The sequence below is a fragment of the Chrysemys picta genome, chromosome 1 (genome assembly GCF_011386835.1).
Source record: "Chrysemys picta bellii isolate R12L10 chromosome 1, ASM1138683v2, whole genome shotgun sequence".
In the NCBI taxonomy this organism is placed as follows: domain Eukaryota; kingdom Metazoa; phylum Chordata; order Testudines; family Emydidae; genus Chrysemys; species Chrysemys picta.
The window spans coordinates 105588690-105605100 of record NC_088791.1 but is presented as its reverse complement, the minus strand read 5'-3'; the positions used below and the strand labels follow the sequence as shown (position 1 = coordinate 105605100).

At 43.5% G+C, this 16411-nt stretch overlaps 1 protein-coding gene across 5 annotated transcripts in view; it reads right to left on the bottom strand.

Annotated features, from left to right (window-relative positions):
• DGKI (diacylglycerol kinase iota) overlaps positions 1-16411 on the bottom strand; it is a 287790-nt gene that overhangs the window by 47029 nt on the left and 224350 nt on the right. For 4 of the 5 annotated variants that reach the window (XM_008171112.4, XM_065565893.1, XM_042851905.2 and 1 more), the window contains 4 exons: positions 11521-11590; positions 9707-9747; positions 8018-8145; positions 7454-7579 (listed from right to left, as the gene is read on the bottom strand). In XM_008171112.4, coding sequence (XP_008169334.2) covers positions 7454-7579; positions 8018-8145; positions 9707-9747; positions 11521-11590 — 365 coding nt within the window. The remainder of the gene's footprint in view (positions 1-7453; positions 7580-8017; positions 8146-9706; positions 9748-11520; positions 11591-16411) is intronic. The other variant, XR_010592257.1, reaches the window with a different exon arrangement.

Here is a 16411-nt window from a genome sequence, read left to right as displayed (position 1 = left end):
CAAAAAAATGATTTCTCTAAATGCCAGTCCTGATTAGATAAGTCAAGACCCTGGCACTGTACTGACAGGTGATGCTAAAGGCTCACCCATTTCTAGGGCACAAGTGATTAACTTGAGTGCTTTCTGCAGCATCTGTGATATCTTTCTGCTCATTTCACAGACTCAAGTCACTCACTAGGGACAAAGGGCCAGTAAAAGCTCCTAAAAGTTTATACTGGCTGATGCCTCAGAACCCCTGCTGGGCAGAGCTCTCTTGTATCCAATAAGGTATACCATGACGTATATCACTGGTGGTTGTTGCCACAGTCTGTGTTGTGAGAATGAATTTGTGCTGTGGCATTTTCTGTTTTCTCAGTTCTAGGTCGCCAGAAGGCAACACCATGATCTTCATGCACCCAGTGCTCACTACAAGACAGCAGGAGGATGGCTGAGCTAACTCTGAGCCTTTCAGAATCCTGAGTTCTGACTGGTTATTCCTGTCGTCTCTTCCGCCCAGAAATGGGGCCTGAATGGTAGAAGACAGGGAATTACAGCTCCTGGATGCCCGAACAGCCAAAGATCTGTTTGTTTCCAGTTGGTGCTAGTGGGGGGTTTCCTTGCTGACAGAGCCAAAATACCAAGTTTGAGATCTGAACTGATTTCATGAAAATCAAAAACAATTTTAAAATAAAAGGGGTATGGTCAGAGCCAGTCCTAGGCAAAGATGTGGTTTGGTGCCTTTCCTTCCCACTCGATTCCCAATTTGTGCAGCTTTTCCCTTCAAAATGGTGTTCCTTTTTCTACTCAGTTGTCCACATGAGGTGCCTTTAGTTCTCAGCCATGCCCTGGAATGCCTTTTATTCACCATGGTGGTGATTAAAGGAGATGTTGCATCATATGGTGTGAAGGAATTTGGTGTGGCTCTGAGGGCACAAGAATAAGCCAAAACAGGGACACCACTTTGGAGAAGCTGAAGGGGGACTAGGTGTGCAGAAATGCCAAAGTTGGAGAGGACTGGGTCAAAACTGGCCTGTAAGTGAGTGACCAAAACAGACCAGACACATTTGTTATTGCCAATACTTCTGTTAGTCTCAAAGGTGCCACAGGATCCTCTGTTATTTGTTATCATGCCTCTTTTGAGGTAGAATTCTGGATCAACACATTTATCATGTGCTTTCCCCACTGACCTTGGGGTAAGCTTTGTAAATAGTAGCAGAAGCAACAGGCATTTTTTCCAGGAAATTTTTACAAGAATTGGACACTGAAATCAGCATCCCAGAGTATCAGACACAGATAGCTGCAGCAGCTGCCATTAAGAAACTCCTGAAATCCTATGGGCTGCAGCCTCCTGAAAAGCAGCACAACAAGCTGAGAGGGAGTCCAGAAACCATACTTCTTTGTGCAGTCAAAGTGCAAAGAGACCGAGTTTCCCTGAGGAGTGGTCCCTTTTATCCAGAGACATCTACCTGCAGTATGAGGATTGTTCTTATACATAGTTTACTGTACAGGGGGGAAATACTTTAGATATATATATATATATATTTCTTTAGTGAAATGAGTACAAAAGAAAACATCAGATTGATTCTGGCAACTTCTACCAAGGCTTTGATTTTGCAAACATAGGGATCACAATGGAAGAATAGATTATTTTATACCATTGTATTTAGCCAAATATTCAACAATTCTTGTAAAGCCTTGCTATTATGTCTCAGTCTATAAGCCTTCTTTGAAGGTATACAGTGAAACTTCTGAAATTCCATTCATGTAGTGCTGGGACTGTCTCTGATTTCCATTGTTTCACGGTACATAAAACTGTCCAAGAAAAATAAGGCCAGGCAGAATTCTGCTTCCGAGTAAAAGAACTACCTTCAGAATGGAGACCCAAGAAAACCAACTGTGTTTGAATGCAGTGGAGAATACACCAATACACCTTTTAATCTCTCTCCCTTCCCCTCCTGGGTCATCTTGGGAAAGATGCTAAAATGTAAGCCTTCCTCATATGCCACATTAGGGTAATGAAAGTGGTCCCTTACAAGCTATCTTGTTAAGAGTGGAGGGCAATGCAAGAGAAAGAAAGAGAAGACCAACAGATGGAAAAAGAGGATGAAGTAGAAGGGAGAAGCAGAGAGGGAGGGAGAAATTCCATTTCATCATGCTGTTGCTCTTAAATTACATTTTACAAGAGAAAGTATATGTGGGTGAGTGGGTGACAGGTTGAATTTGTGTGTGTCACCCTCCAAACGTGATTGGGTTGAAAGCCGTGACTACACTCACAAATACATGTCTATGATCTTAAACAGGCCTGGAAAATTGGTTTCTAGGGGTGAGTAAACTGCTTGGATAAAATAAGAATATCCCACTCAATCCTCAAATTTGCACCCAGAGCTTAAACAGAATCTGAACCAAACAAACCTTTTAGTGTGTGGTGCTGAAGTACTACCAGACAAACTATTTGGATGTATTTGGGAACGAGTTTTATGACATTTCATGCTCAGTTTTCCAAAAGTAAGAAGCATAGTGAAGCATCTGAAGTTTTAAATGCTTATCCAAAGCAAACCTCTGGACCTCCTCAGTTGCACTCATCACTAGCAGCTTGCACCACACATTTTCAAACTGCACATGGCCTCTTTACATTTTCATAATCCTGTCACTGCATGAACATTTCTCTCCCTTTTCAAATCTAAACTCACTTCCCTGATGCTTCTCTCACCTTGTGCTGCACACAACTTTCTTTTAAAAAATCTTTGTAACATCTGTACTGCCATTCTGATTTCCTCAGCAATGTTCCAATTCCTTTGGTTGTGATAAAGCACTTGACCTCCAGCCTCCTTTTTCTCCCCCCTCGGGAACTCTATTATTGCTTCATAAAGGAGTGGCTGGTGATATTACTGGCTAATTAATGTCCACTTATTGTGAAGTGCTGCTGCCATCTTCAAGCCCCTGTAGGCATTTTTCTTCTTCTGTATAACTTAACCAGATGGTGTGTTGGCCAACCTTCTCCCACCCTTCACGAGCCATGCACTTTACTCAGATAACACATCTAACAGCTCTGGACACACAATGCCATTACAGCTGGGTAGATGTTAGACATGTTGCTATTACTCTTTCCAGGGGACTGAAGATGAAGGAGTTTGGTTTAGAGGTTCTTTCATTCAACATATTGCCAACCTCCATCAAGTACTGGTTACAGTTCACAGCTTCCCTTTTCAACACTGTCTTTTTTTCCCCTCACCTGCAGCAGCTAATATGGCAGGGGTGGCCAAACTATGACTCGGCTCTTTTACAGTTAAAGTGCGGCTCATGGAGCCCCCCACACCTCTTTCCCATTCTCCACCTACCAGACTGGGGGGAGGGGCAGGGGGAGCTCAGGGCTTCTGCCCTGCAGTGGGGAGGGGGATGTCTCAGAGCTTCAGCCCCGTGGGAGGCGCCTGCCGGGGCTTGGGCCTTCAGCAGGAGTGGGGCAGAAGCCCCGAGCCCTGGCAGGTGCGACCGGCTCTAGAACTTCTGAAAATTACTGTATGCGGCTCCGAGAGTCAGTGGGTTTGGCCATCCCTGGAATAGGGTAACCATCCTGTGGCCTGAAGGTTTAAGTAAATAGCCATGAATGTTCCCCAATGACAGACCAGCAGGTAATGCTCTAATGACACAGCAAATATTTTGAATTCATTCCTCACATTGCTCTGCTGCCAGAGAACAAGCACATCACCTCTGCATTCCACAGACGGTCTTCATGGACCCACAGAGACACAGGTTTCAGGAGAGCATGCCTAAATCCAGCTCTTACTAATGACAACTGGCAGCTCAGAGGTGGTTTTGGAGTTAGGAGGTGGGGATGAAGTGACATCCCTTGTTTTGGTAGTCTCCCACATCCTATCATATGTCCAGCCAAGGACTGCTAAGAAGCATTTGATCAGATGAAAAGCAATTACTTCAAAGAGACAGCTTATGTGCTTAAAGTTAAGCACCTAATTATGTGCTTTGCCGGACTGAGGCCAGTGTTCAGCACATTGCAGGATCAAGCCCGCTCCCCATCCTTCCACCCCATAGGCAGAGCATTTCTCCAGCTCAGCTCTCTCAACGGAACATAGAGTTTATTCATTCAGAAAACCCTTTTTCAAATGTAACTTCAGGAAGAATTTTAGCAAGCCAGAACACAACTACCCAAAGAGGAAAATTTACAGAATACAGGAGATACCTCGTGTCTTGCATGAAGTTCCATCAGATCTTTTAATAGCTACAAGTGATCAGAGGCCATGTTTTACATCTCATCAGCAATACTGTACAACACCTCCAGCTACACAGCACAATATCCCTTAGCACCATACTAGGGCATTGGTCCAGCACTCGCTCTGGAGGAGGAAAGAGTGCCTTCAGCTGATTCACCACTGCCATTTTCTGCAGGCTCTGGGTTTCCTTGGAGGTCTCATTTTCAAGCACTTACCTGGGCAGACTTGTCTTAGATCATGAGAGCAGACCACAGCCAGGAGGAGTATGGCTGATGGCTGTCTGGAGTGTCCATATACCACCCTTTAAAATGCTGTCAGCCTTTTTGAAAATGCAGGGACAATTGAAAAGACAAGATATGTAAACAAAGAGATGCCTTAAGTCTCTCCAATCTGAATGAAAAGATCTACAGAGAGAGAATCTGAAAATAATTACAGTGCTTGGCACTGATCCTACTCTTAAGCCCTTGGAGGGAAAGAGATTTGATTTTAATGGTTCCTAGGCAGGGGTCTTTGTTAGAGAAAATTAATTACCCTTTTGTTTTTAATTAAGTGAGCTTCATGTGAGTTTATTTTCAGATGGCATCTGATTAATGATATTTCCAGTTTTTCCCCTGCTCCCTTTCTCCCTACCCCTTGATATGGAAGAGCTGTCTGTGGCCAATGCTTAGGAGTAGATCGCTAAAACCTCAGCACAGTAACTGGGAGGGGAGTCAGGCTCATTTTACGGCTGGTGAACACAGGCCCAGAGAGTTTAAGACCAAAATTGTCAAAAGTGCCCACTAATTTGGGGGTCCTGCAGACAACAGTCGTCCTTCACTACACAATCCTGATTTCTCGCTACAACAGCTCCATCCTGTACACTGAATAAAGCAGGGGAAATTGTATGTGACCATGTAATGTAATTCCAGGTTCTGGAGAGAGGGGTTTCTAGTGGTTACGGAACCTTCTGACCCTGTAACCCTAGCCTATCCACCCACCCAGGCTCCTTCTTCCTTTCCCCTTCTATTCCCATCTAGCCCCACACATTGGCTCCTTCCCCACTCATTCTGCTCCTATCCATCATCTCCATCCTTTTGCTCCTGCTCCCTCCCTCTGTGCCAATATACTCTCCCACCCACTACCAGCTCCTAACCCGACTCCTCTGCTCCACCCACTTCCAGTTCCTGAAACGTGATCCCCCTGCTTCCACCATTTCTCACTCATCTGCTTTCTAGCCTTCTCCTCCTCACTGCCTGGATGTAAGCAGCAGAAGCATTCAGAGCACAGGACAGTCTCCCGCCTCTAAGTTCTTTATGCCTGGTATTGCAATGCCCCTACTCCCACCAGGAGTAGCAATCACAGGAAAAGTCCTGCTCTGCATCCCTGCATTGAAGCATGCTCAGTATGGCCAGAATCTTCAGATAATGTAGCTGCCAGACTCGAACAAGTCTCTACTGAGCATGTATGAAAATTTTCCAGAGGTTTATAAGGTGGCCATATTTGAGTGAATTTTCATGGAAATGGCAAAAGGCACATCTCTGGAACCAGGCTGACTAAATTTCAAGTCCCTGATCCAAAGCTAGAGCGTCTCAATGAAACGTTGTAAGATTTTTTGTAAAAACAGGCAAAACAAAGTACTTTCCCCTAATCTTCCCCATTCTCGGAAACAGCTGAACTGTTTTAGTTGAAACTTTCAAAAAAAATTAATTTGAGGCAGACTCTTGTTATGGAAAATTCCAGCCCAAACAGTTAAACTTTGACAAAGTTCTAAGCCACTGAACACAGGGTTCTATAATTGGAAGTATCGGGTAACCTTAACGATAGGCAGCACGACCAGCTGTACCTGCAATAAATGAATCCCTCTGAAAAACACCATTGTTGTATCTATGCAAATGTTTCTTTACACATCACTTTAAACAAAATCTGTCCTCACAGCAGTCAGAACATTTTCCCCATGTAATTACCTTTATTCCACTTGGCCAGGGTTTACATTACATCATTCTAATTTCTTTCTGCTTCACATGCCCCAAGTTTAAGGCCCTACATTCTGGCCTGGGGAAAGCTGCAGACTCTCCCAAGCTGTTTAGGTTTCCCTCTGCAATATTCACAGTCCCTATCATTCTGGGGAGCACAAGATCAAGGCCAAGAACTGAACCAAAATATTCCCCATGACAGGGCAGAGTACTAACCAATGGACACTGTGGCAGTCCCTTTTTACATGTACACATATAATTGATCTAAGAGACAGGAATTAACTAAAAGTCAGGCTATAACAAGGTCCGTGTGATCTGTATATATAATTGCTCTTTCCTTAGGCAGACCTGGGTTTTCTCCCCCTCTCCTCCCCCCGCCCTCTCCCCTCCCCCCCCCCCCCCCCCCGATTGCGAGTAACTGGAAATGTAAAAGAGAATTGATGTAAATCAATCTAAATCAGTTGCTATAGTAAAAAGGTGAGAATTCCAGAACTAACAAAGGAATTCAGCAAGCCTCCTCCCATTTAAGTTTCAATGGGAGTTGTGTGTCTCTTCATTAGTGTTTGAAAAATCTCAACCAAGAGGAACAAGCAGCTGGGCTCCACTTCTGAAAAAGGTGGAGAGGGTGGGGAAAATGAAAGATACATGCACACGCAAATACACACCTTTTATGTAATGAGCGTCAATTAAGTCTGGGGTGTAGCCTAAAGAATCATCTCATTGACCCTCCCCAAATCCTTAAACTGGCCCTGAACATCATGGTATGATCATGGTGGATAGGAAGCTGTTACATTGTGGAAGTGGGACAGCAAAAAGTTGCCTAACAGGCCTGCCCCAAAATGCTAACCTTGGCTCTGATCCCTTGGAAGCTGTGGCCTATATTTTCAAAATGACTAGTGATTTGGCGAGCCTCCATTTTGGGGTGATCAACCTGGCGCACCTTAAAGAGGGCTTTTTTCAGAGGTTGAGCATTCAGGTTGTTCTGAAAACCAGGACCTTTTAAGATGCCTCCAGTTTTGTAGCCCAAAATTTGACATATCCAAAATCACTACTCACTTTTGGAAATCTGGACCAATGTTTTTAAGACTACGGAAGACTGAAAGCTGGAGAAAGAAAGGAAAGGAAAAGCAACAGACAGAGAAAGAGGATGAAGCAGAAGGAAGAAGTGGGGGGGGAAAGAAAGATTCCATTTCATCCTGTCACTGTAACCCACTACATTTTAAAAGACCAACTAAAAGTTGTCAGTCCTGATGGTGACGGTGCAGCATCAAGCAGAGAAATGCAGAGGGCTCTTACTGCAGCATGTGTGTCTGGCTGGCGTCCTTTTGTTTGTCAGGTACCTCGTAGTGCGGGGAAATCTTGCCAAGGCCACTGTCACTCAGCATCCGCTTTCGGACTGCAGGGTTCCACCGATCCGATATTCTAAAAACACAAGGAAGAAAGAGAAAGAGATGAATTCCACAGCGACTGCTTTTCACTCTCCAGTTTGAAGCTCCCTTATACTCATTCATTTGCAGTACTTTTCTAGCTGGATTAACCCTACATAGCTCATTGGGAGAAGTGAGTGTGGGGTTTACTTCAGTGTGAGCATATATTGAACCAACAACAGGACAAGGGGAAATGGAGACACTTCATTGTAACTCCCAGATTCACAGGTCAATTTAAGACTCCATGTACCAGTATCTGAACCTAAGCCCCATAGAGAAAGAGTCTGTAATTTGATCAATGGATCTGTTTACCCAACTCCTTACTTTAATATCTGCCTTTTCCTCTTCCTACTGTCGGAGTGCAGGAAGGGAAGAGCCCACTCCTGGAAAAGCTGCAAAGGCCAGAGCCCAGCCTGGGAAAGGAACTACTTACCCAGAGGCCTGCTCCACTACCAGATCCGGCATTCCCGGCGGCGTCCCCACCTGCTGTGATATCACCAGCTCTGGGTCCAGGATAAAAATCTCGTCCTGAGAAATTTCCGTCACAAAGTGCAAATGTTCCTTTTAGAATGAGATAGAGAGTTAATAATGAGTCACCAGCAATCTGTCAGGAGGCCAAACTGGCTATTAGAAAGCTAGGTGAAAATTGGCCCATCCTGCAGGATTTCCCCCTCCGTCTGCAGCAAGTATCAATTCCGTAACAATGCTTACAAGGCTGGTTCCACCTTGTCTCCATTGGTCTCTATTCTACATTCCACCAACAACTGAGCAACACCTCCCAATAGACAACTGAAAGATCCACAGAGACTGCTGACACTGACATTTGTGGCTAGACACTCCTGCCAGTGTTCAGGATTGAGGGCTGCCTGGAAAGCCAGAACTGACTTTCCTTGGCACAGAAGAACATTTCAGAGCTTGGTGGGACTCTCCCAAGCCATTTTATTTCTTTTGTGCCTAGTTAGTTAGTTAGTAAGTTAGTGGGGGGTTGCATCTCCATTATCACTGCCCCTCTCCTTCCAATTCCTTGGAGACATAGAAGACAGCTCAGAAATCCCCACCCCTTTACCATTCTGGGAAGTTCAATGTGAGTGTGAGGGAGAGTAAATCTGCAATCCTGTGCTCAGTGGGAAGATCATGGATCCTCACTTTCAACCCCAAAGAGACGGGGGAGGAGGGAGAGAGCAGACCAAAGGGCATCTATAGCTTCATAACGAAAGCTGTGCAAAACTCAGTAGGATCACATCCCTAGAGGTTCAAGCCAACATTTTACTTCACTCTGCTTGTGAGTTTCAGGTTCTCCAAACTTTAAAGTAAAATCTCATCCAAGCAGACACCTGGCTATTTGTCAAATTAGCAACTTGTGTAAAGACATCTCTTCTCAGATGATTCACAGCAATTGAAGCTGGGACCTCTGGTCTACAAGCATGATCCTCTACTGCACAAGCTACAGGACCATCTCCATCAACTTGGAGACAGTAGCAGACCCAGGAGACTTTTTCACATGGTCCAGAAAAAGAACAAAGACACACCTGCCCAGTGTGTTACAGTTCCATGATTGTGATGCAAAACCATTAACTGGCCCATCCTGATTAAAAACTAAGTCCAGGGTCATAAATTAGTCTCACACTCAATTTGAAAATAAAACCTGAAACCAGTGGAGTTTGATAATTGTTTTCTGTTTCTTTATGCGCATTTTATACAGCTCTAAGCATAATTCGCAATTTGTAACATCGTAAGTTCCACAGCTATCCAATGTCATACACAGAAGATTAGGTTTTCAGGTTTGTTATAAACAGCAGAAGATAAACTGATAAATATTCTGTTTGCACACATATGTCCTTAGAAATAGAGGATAAGGAAGAAGAATGGAAAAACTATTTGAACATCAAATTGCTTGTAGATAGAAGTGCAGATCTTCAGTTGGTATAAATCGTCACTGACTTCAGTAGAGCTATGTCAATTTACACCAGCTGAGGATCTAGCCCAAAATATATTTCAGTTTTTCATGAGGCATCAGCAGAACTTTAAGACACACAGGAACAAATACAGATAATTCATTTTAAACTGTGTCTGACAATGCTTTAAAAAGATCTATAGAAATAGTAAATGGATGGAAATTTACCTGAGATCTGTCAATGCGGTAAAAACGATCAGCAGAAGTTGCTGCAAGAAAGGGAAACAGCAGAGCTGTGTTAAAGAAACTGCTCTGAGCAAAACTGAATCTACAATGTAGATTGGACTAAATTCAGCCCTTGAGTAAAGACAACTAGAGGAGTCATGCCAGCTTTTCATGAGGACTAATGTGGAGATTTTAAAGGCAGAGTTTAACAAAACAAAGGTCATGGTACTTAGGATTTTTTAATAATCACAAAAAATATCACACACACGAAGTGAACTTTAAGGCTCACTGTGAAGTTTAATATATTTTATAATAATAATATCACAGCTCTTATAGAGTGTTTTTCATCAGTAGATCTCAAAACACTCTACAAAGGAGGCAAGTAAAAGTCTTTCCCTGCGTTGTTAATACTGCTCAGCAGATACTGCTAAACAATTTATTTGTTCTGACCATATTCATATCTGCTCTTGTTTCCCCCCACTTTCTGCTAACATTTCCAGCAAATGATTTTATTGGCAGGAATGTTCTTTAAAACAGCAAATTTTAGGAAAATAATGCAAAAATATGGAAAGTGAATTTCAGATTTGTAATAAGAGACAATCATACCAGAAACCTAATACAAAGAGTTGCCTTTCATTCAGGGAACAAAAAAAACCACATATGATTTATGTGTCCAACCATATCAGCTCAATTTTTTATATCAAATAAATCAAATGCTTGTGAACAAGCTGCAGATCAAATAATTGGCTAATAATTTTGAATTGAAAATAAATTCAAGAAAATTGCAGTCTGTTCATGGCAAAGGTGAAGAGAAAAAAAGTTCTATTTATGAAAGCAGCTTAGATTATTAAAACTGAAAGCATTTGAACTGTCTACATTGTTTTTCACCATCTGTGCTATCTGTTTACCTTATGCATGGCACTTACTTTGGGCAACGAAACTACAGACTTGACAGTTTCACTTTGGGGTTTTTATGCAGTAGCATTTTGCTGCTGTGTTTTAATTTTCAACACTGCAGAGGAAAGTTGAAATCCAAAAAGACCAAAAATGAACCAAAACCAACAACAACAACAACAACATTTGTCTTCAAAGGCAATTTCAAAGGCCTGCTATAAACAGATGCAGCCATACTGGGGGCAAAGTACGGCCAGGAACAACATACTGTTTTAGGGTGACCAGATGTCCCGATTTTACAGGGCCAATCCTGATATTTGTGGCTTTTTCTTATATAGGTGCCAATTACTCCCCACCCCCGTCCCGATTTTTCACACTTGCTATCTGGCCACCCTATGCTGTATCTTTCAAAAAGAACAGCCGGTGAGGGGGGCGCATCTACACAGCCCATGGCAGCGAGCCTCCTAGCCCAGCTCGACAGACTTGGGCTTGCTCTACCATACAAAAAACAGCTGCGTAGGTGTTGCAGCTTGGGCTGGAGTTCGGCTCTGAAGCGTAGGGATGGCAGTGGGCTTTGGAGCCTGATCTGCAACTTAAAAGCACTCTCTACACAGATATTTTTAGCGCTGTAGTCTGTGGACCTGGGCTGGGAAACTCGCTGCAGTGGGTTGCCACAGGCTATGTTGATCTAAGTGCTGCTGGCCACAGCAGGCACACTAGTCAGCCAGGCCTCTAGCCACACACAAGAGAAAAGTCTTGCTCTGCTTCTGAGAAGGAAAGAAGAGGCACCCTTCTCTTTCTTACCTGCCAAGCACAGCAAAGGGCAGCACCTGGCCTTTACGCTCAGAGTTTTGGAAATACTAGTCTCTCAATGTGTATCAATGACAAGACCTGATCATAGCGCCAGAGGAAGATACACTTACCATCTAGGAAGCACCATCTAGGAGAGAGCCTCTGAACAGAAAGTACTCGTGGGAAGGAACCTTCCTGATCCTGGGTGCGGGGGACGGAAAAAACATTTTAAAAAAACCTCTTTTGTCTAAAACTGTATTTATTTATTTTTCTTTGCTGACTTTACCCTAAAGGTAAAAGCTAATTAGCCTAGTCCCACTTTCTAGCTGTCAGTTCTTATATGCAAACCCATCTTCTTTGCCAACACCAGTCATATCCTTTGGTACCCATTCCCTTCAGCTCAGAAGTCTCAAAAGCCCAGTATCAAAGCTAACTAAGTCACCTACTATGTCACATGGGAATTACTCATTTACGGTGGTGGAGACGATGATGAATATTGAGATGGGAGGGGTCTAAAAACAGACACTGGAGACAAACAAACATGTCAGTAAGGCTAGGTCTACACTGCAAAAATAGGTGTGTTCTTAATCAGGTTAGCTAACATGGGTTAAAATAGCAGTGAAGACACAGCAACTCAGCTTTTAACTCAGGTTCGGAGTTTGAGTGAAATCCTGCAGGGCAGCCTGGGCTTGAACTCAAGTGCTAATCTGAATTAAAACCCAAATTATCTTGTTTTCACTGCTATTTTAACCCCAGTTAGATAACGCAGGTTAATACCATACTTTATTTTTTGCAGTGTAGACATGCTATTATACGCCTGTCTTCACCCTGATCACAATGCTTGTACGTTGTGTCCTTGTCTCGTTCCCTCCATCTATCTTCATATTTCTAGTCTGTCTGCTCATTAGGTTAGGGACTGTCTTCCTCTGTGTTTGGAAACATTAGCACTTTTGGGTGCCACTGTCATTTGAACAAATAACAATAATCCACTAACACAACCATCCTTCTGGCTGAAGAGAGATGCCTCTCGAAGCCTGGCAACGCCATTACTAGAACTGCCTAGAGGAGAATTACTAAGGAGAAATATGAGGCTTCCCCTGCACACAACAGCACCAAAGAGCTGAACATACTGGCCCTGCAGCATTCTCAGTTTCATCTGAACTGGGGAGCAAAGAACCCAGATTCTGATCCACCATATGGTGCTGTCTGGTGCTGCCACTAGACCAACAGGCCAGCTGATTGCAACACTGTGCTGAATGATTTACCAGCGTAGGAGATGACTCGGTCCAATTGGTCATAAGTGAACACCCAAAACTTCTGTACATTTAGGGCCAAATTCTGCTCTGATTTACATCTACAGCAGAGATGTCCAGTAGGGTTGCATGGAGTGTAAATCAGAGCCGAATCTGGCCCTGAATTAGAATGCACAACAGACTATGGTGGGTATGCACCAGGGTGCAGGGAATGGGGATCGATAACAGCACAAAGGGGAGGAAAGGCTCCATTTGAGAAAACATTGTTTTACATGGACACCACAGCATGATAATCATTTTATTTCATTTCAATTATTTTTTGTTTAAAGATCTAGCACCACAAAGTGAGTTAGAGAGTCACAGACTATAAAGCCTGGAGGGACCATTATGATGTTCTAGTCTGACCTGCAAAACAGCCCATGGAATTCCACCTAGCAATTCTTGCATCAAACATCTAACTTCTATTGGAGCTAGAGCAGCGGTTTCCAAACTTTTCAGGAAGACCACCCACCAGCTGCATCTTGTCTTTTTTCATGACCCACTCAGGGTCCAAATTTGTGGGCCCAAAATCAGGCCAGCGTCCTTCTCCTCCTCTGCCACTGCTACCTCCTTCTCCTTGCCCTGCCAAAGGGGTACTGACCTCTCAGAGAAGCACCTTCCACCCTACTCCGGGCCCAGTGCAGAGGAAAGGTGCTGGAGTGGGGATAGGAGAGTGAGCACACCCCACACTCACCCCATAGTGGCAGCTCCGGTCCCATGTGGCTGGGCTGAGCTTCTGGCTCCGGACATTGCCACCTGGTGCATGAGATCATAGCACCACTCAGGTGTGGCCCAGCCACCACTCTGTCATGATGGAGGGGCAGCTGGGCCAAGTTTGAGTGAGTGGCACTGTAACCCTGCATGCCAGGTTGCAATGTCCAGAGGAGGGAGCTAGGCCCAGCCCCACGAGACAGGAGCTGTTGCTGCATGGTGAGTGTGGGGCAGGCTCACTCTCCACCCCCACCCAAGACCTCATCTCCACATTGGGCCCAACCCATCTCCAAACTTCCCATGACCCACCATTTGAGAAACACTGAACTAGAATATATTTTTTTTTAGAAAGACAACCTTGATTTGAAGACTTCAGATGATGGAGAATATATCATACCCCTAGGTAAAGGTAATTACCAGTGATTAATTACCTCCACTGTTGAAAATGTGCAGCTTATATGGAGGAGGAGAAGGAGGCTGCTTAATACACAAGAGGGAAACTGTATTAGGTATAGAAGGTAACATAATGGTCGGTTTCTCTTTATTGTGCACAAATAACACATTTGGAGCTTCAATACAGATACTGTCAAGTACTTTGTTTATTTAATAGCGCTTAATTTTTGTGGATTTACTCATCAATATTTGTATCATTTAGAAACGTGAAAATAACATGTATTCCCCTGTGGATAGTTTTGTTTTTCTGCTTTGCAAATGATTATTTGTTTTCCAACTATCTGAGATATTTCTAAGATGTCTGAAGAAACCAAAGAATCTAGGGGGAAGGGAAATGGTGTTTCATCTCTCCATTCCCCTAGGTTGCAGAGATGTGCAAATCAGAATGCTCAAGAATTTGTTGGTTTGTTTGTAAATTCCTAGGGAAAATCTCTGAGTGACCTGAATGAGATTGTACTTTCAGCTAAACTCTAGATAAATGAAACTTCTGGTTGATCAAATCACAAGTCACATCTCCATATGTTAGTGTGTATCATGCACAGCTTCTTCATTTATCTAAAGGTATTAGATGCTTCCTCAACACTTGGAGTTGTAATAGGGTTATTCCAGTACTGTACACATATACACATTCTTGGCTTCCCCGTTATTCTTGGTCAGCAGAGTGCTTGCATTGTTTACAATAAGCAGTTCCCATGATTAGTGTTTAATGTTTTGATGGACTGTGTCTTTTGTTTCTCAGCCAGGTGGATGCATATTAGTTTGGCACGAGGCAACTGCAAGTTGTTAACAACTTTCCTTGGCAGCCTACCAGCTTTTGTAAGATTCATCTTATTAGCTTCTGCCTCTGAGCTTGATTTGTTCCATCTATTATTGGCTTCCTTTCCTGACTATCCATGAGGAAAAAGCAAAGGCTGCTCTAGACAACTTATACAATGTTTCAGTGCACTCAAAGATTTGGCACTTTGCTAGAGTCCCAGCAGCAAACTTTTGCCTGAGTTGCTACAGGTTTACAGTTTTCACTTGATGAAAAACTTCTTACAAATATTACCCATACCCACCCTCTACTCCACAAAATGTAAAGTTGTCTCAATTCACTCCCAAACTTGCATTTTACTGGAGTCTCTAAGGCTTGGTCTACACTAACCCCCCAAATCGAACTAAGGTACGCAACTTCAGCTACGTGAATAACGTAGCTGAAGTTCGAAGTACCTTAGTTCGATCTTACCTCGGTCCACACACGGCAGGCAGGCTCCCCCGTCGACTCCGCGGTACTCCTCTCGTCTAGCTGGAGTACCGCAGTCGACGGCGAGCACTTCCGGGTTCGACTTATCGCGTCCAGACAAGACGCGATAAGTCGAACCCAGAAGTTCGATTGCCAGCCGCCGAACTAGCGGCTGGGTATAGACGTACCCTAAGTCCCGCATTCCTTTATTGCCAGTGCTTATCTGTCCTTCCCTCCTTTTGTCTTTGGTCACCATATATTTCCTTTCTTGCATCCACTGCCCTATGTTTGAATACAACTGTACACTTAAGTCCTTAAAGAGACATGAGAAGGAAAGCAGAAAATCCCCACTCTGCTTATGCGCATACTTATGCGATGACTTGGCTTAGTGATCTACACATCAGGTTTGAAACACGTGGAAACATGTAAAGCTCCCTGGAACCTGACATCTGTGGCTAGCAGGACTGACTCAGCTCTTATCCTGAGTGCCTCGCAAGTAATAGGAAATAGGGATAACAGTAACAATCTTTCTTCCATCTCAGCTTGTAGGAGAAATAGTATGCTTAGATTATAGAGTTTGTTTGTGTGAGTGAGTGGATGTGCTGTGTGTCTAGAACTTATTGAGGGAAACTATGGCCTAGAGGATTTTTTTGGATTTACTAATGTGTGTGTGTGTGTATACTACTACTTACCCTTTTATTTGACAATAGGGTGAGGACTAGAGTAAAAGAAGCAGGGGATGAAAATGAGGAAGAATCTGAGGTTATTGATGTATATCAGAGGGGTAGATGGTATGAGGAGGAACTGAAGCAGACATGGGGACAGATCCCTGGAACCTATCAGAAGATGCAGTGGAAAGGATAACATTGCCAGGTGGAAACTTAAATCAGAAATCTGAATGTGCTTCCTCCATTACTTCACTGAGGGCAGGCCTGCCTCAGTAGCTAAACCCGGATGGGCGGGTATCACTCATATGAATATGCATTAAACATATCCGAGGAACAAACAGAATGAAAAAAAAATCTAGCAGCAATTTTTGAATGTGCAGCGAGCTCACTGATAAGTTTATGCTGACTCTCCTCATTTCCAACTGCAGAGGAGGCCCAAGAGAGAAATGTAAATGTTTATAAGATTTAAAAGTGCCTGTGAAACCTTATTAGTGAGATATGAAGACAATGCTATCAGCTGAAGCACTTTACTCCTGCTCTTGCCCTGATTTCTCTTCCTTTCCATAATTTATAGTTGGTTGCCAACAAAATGTGGAACAGCCCCCAAATTAACCTAACAAGACAGTTTGTAGCAAGAACCCACTGAGAATACACAGATGCCTGAACCAATCAAGGA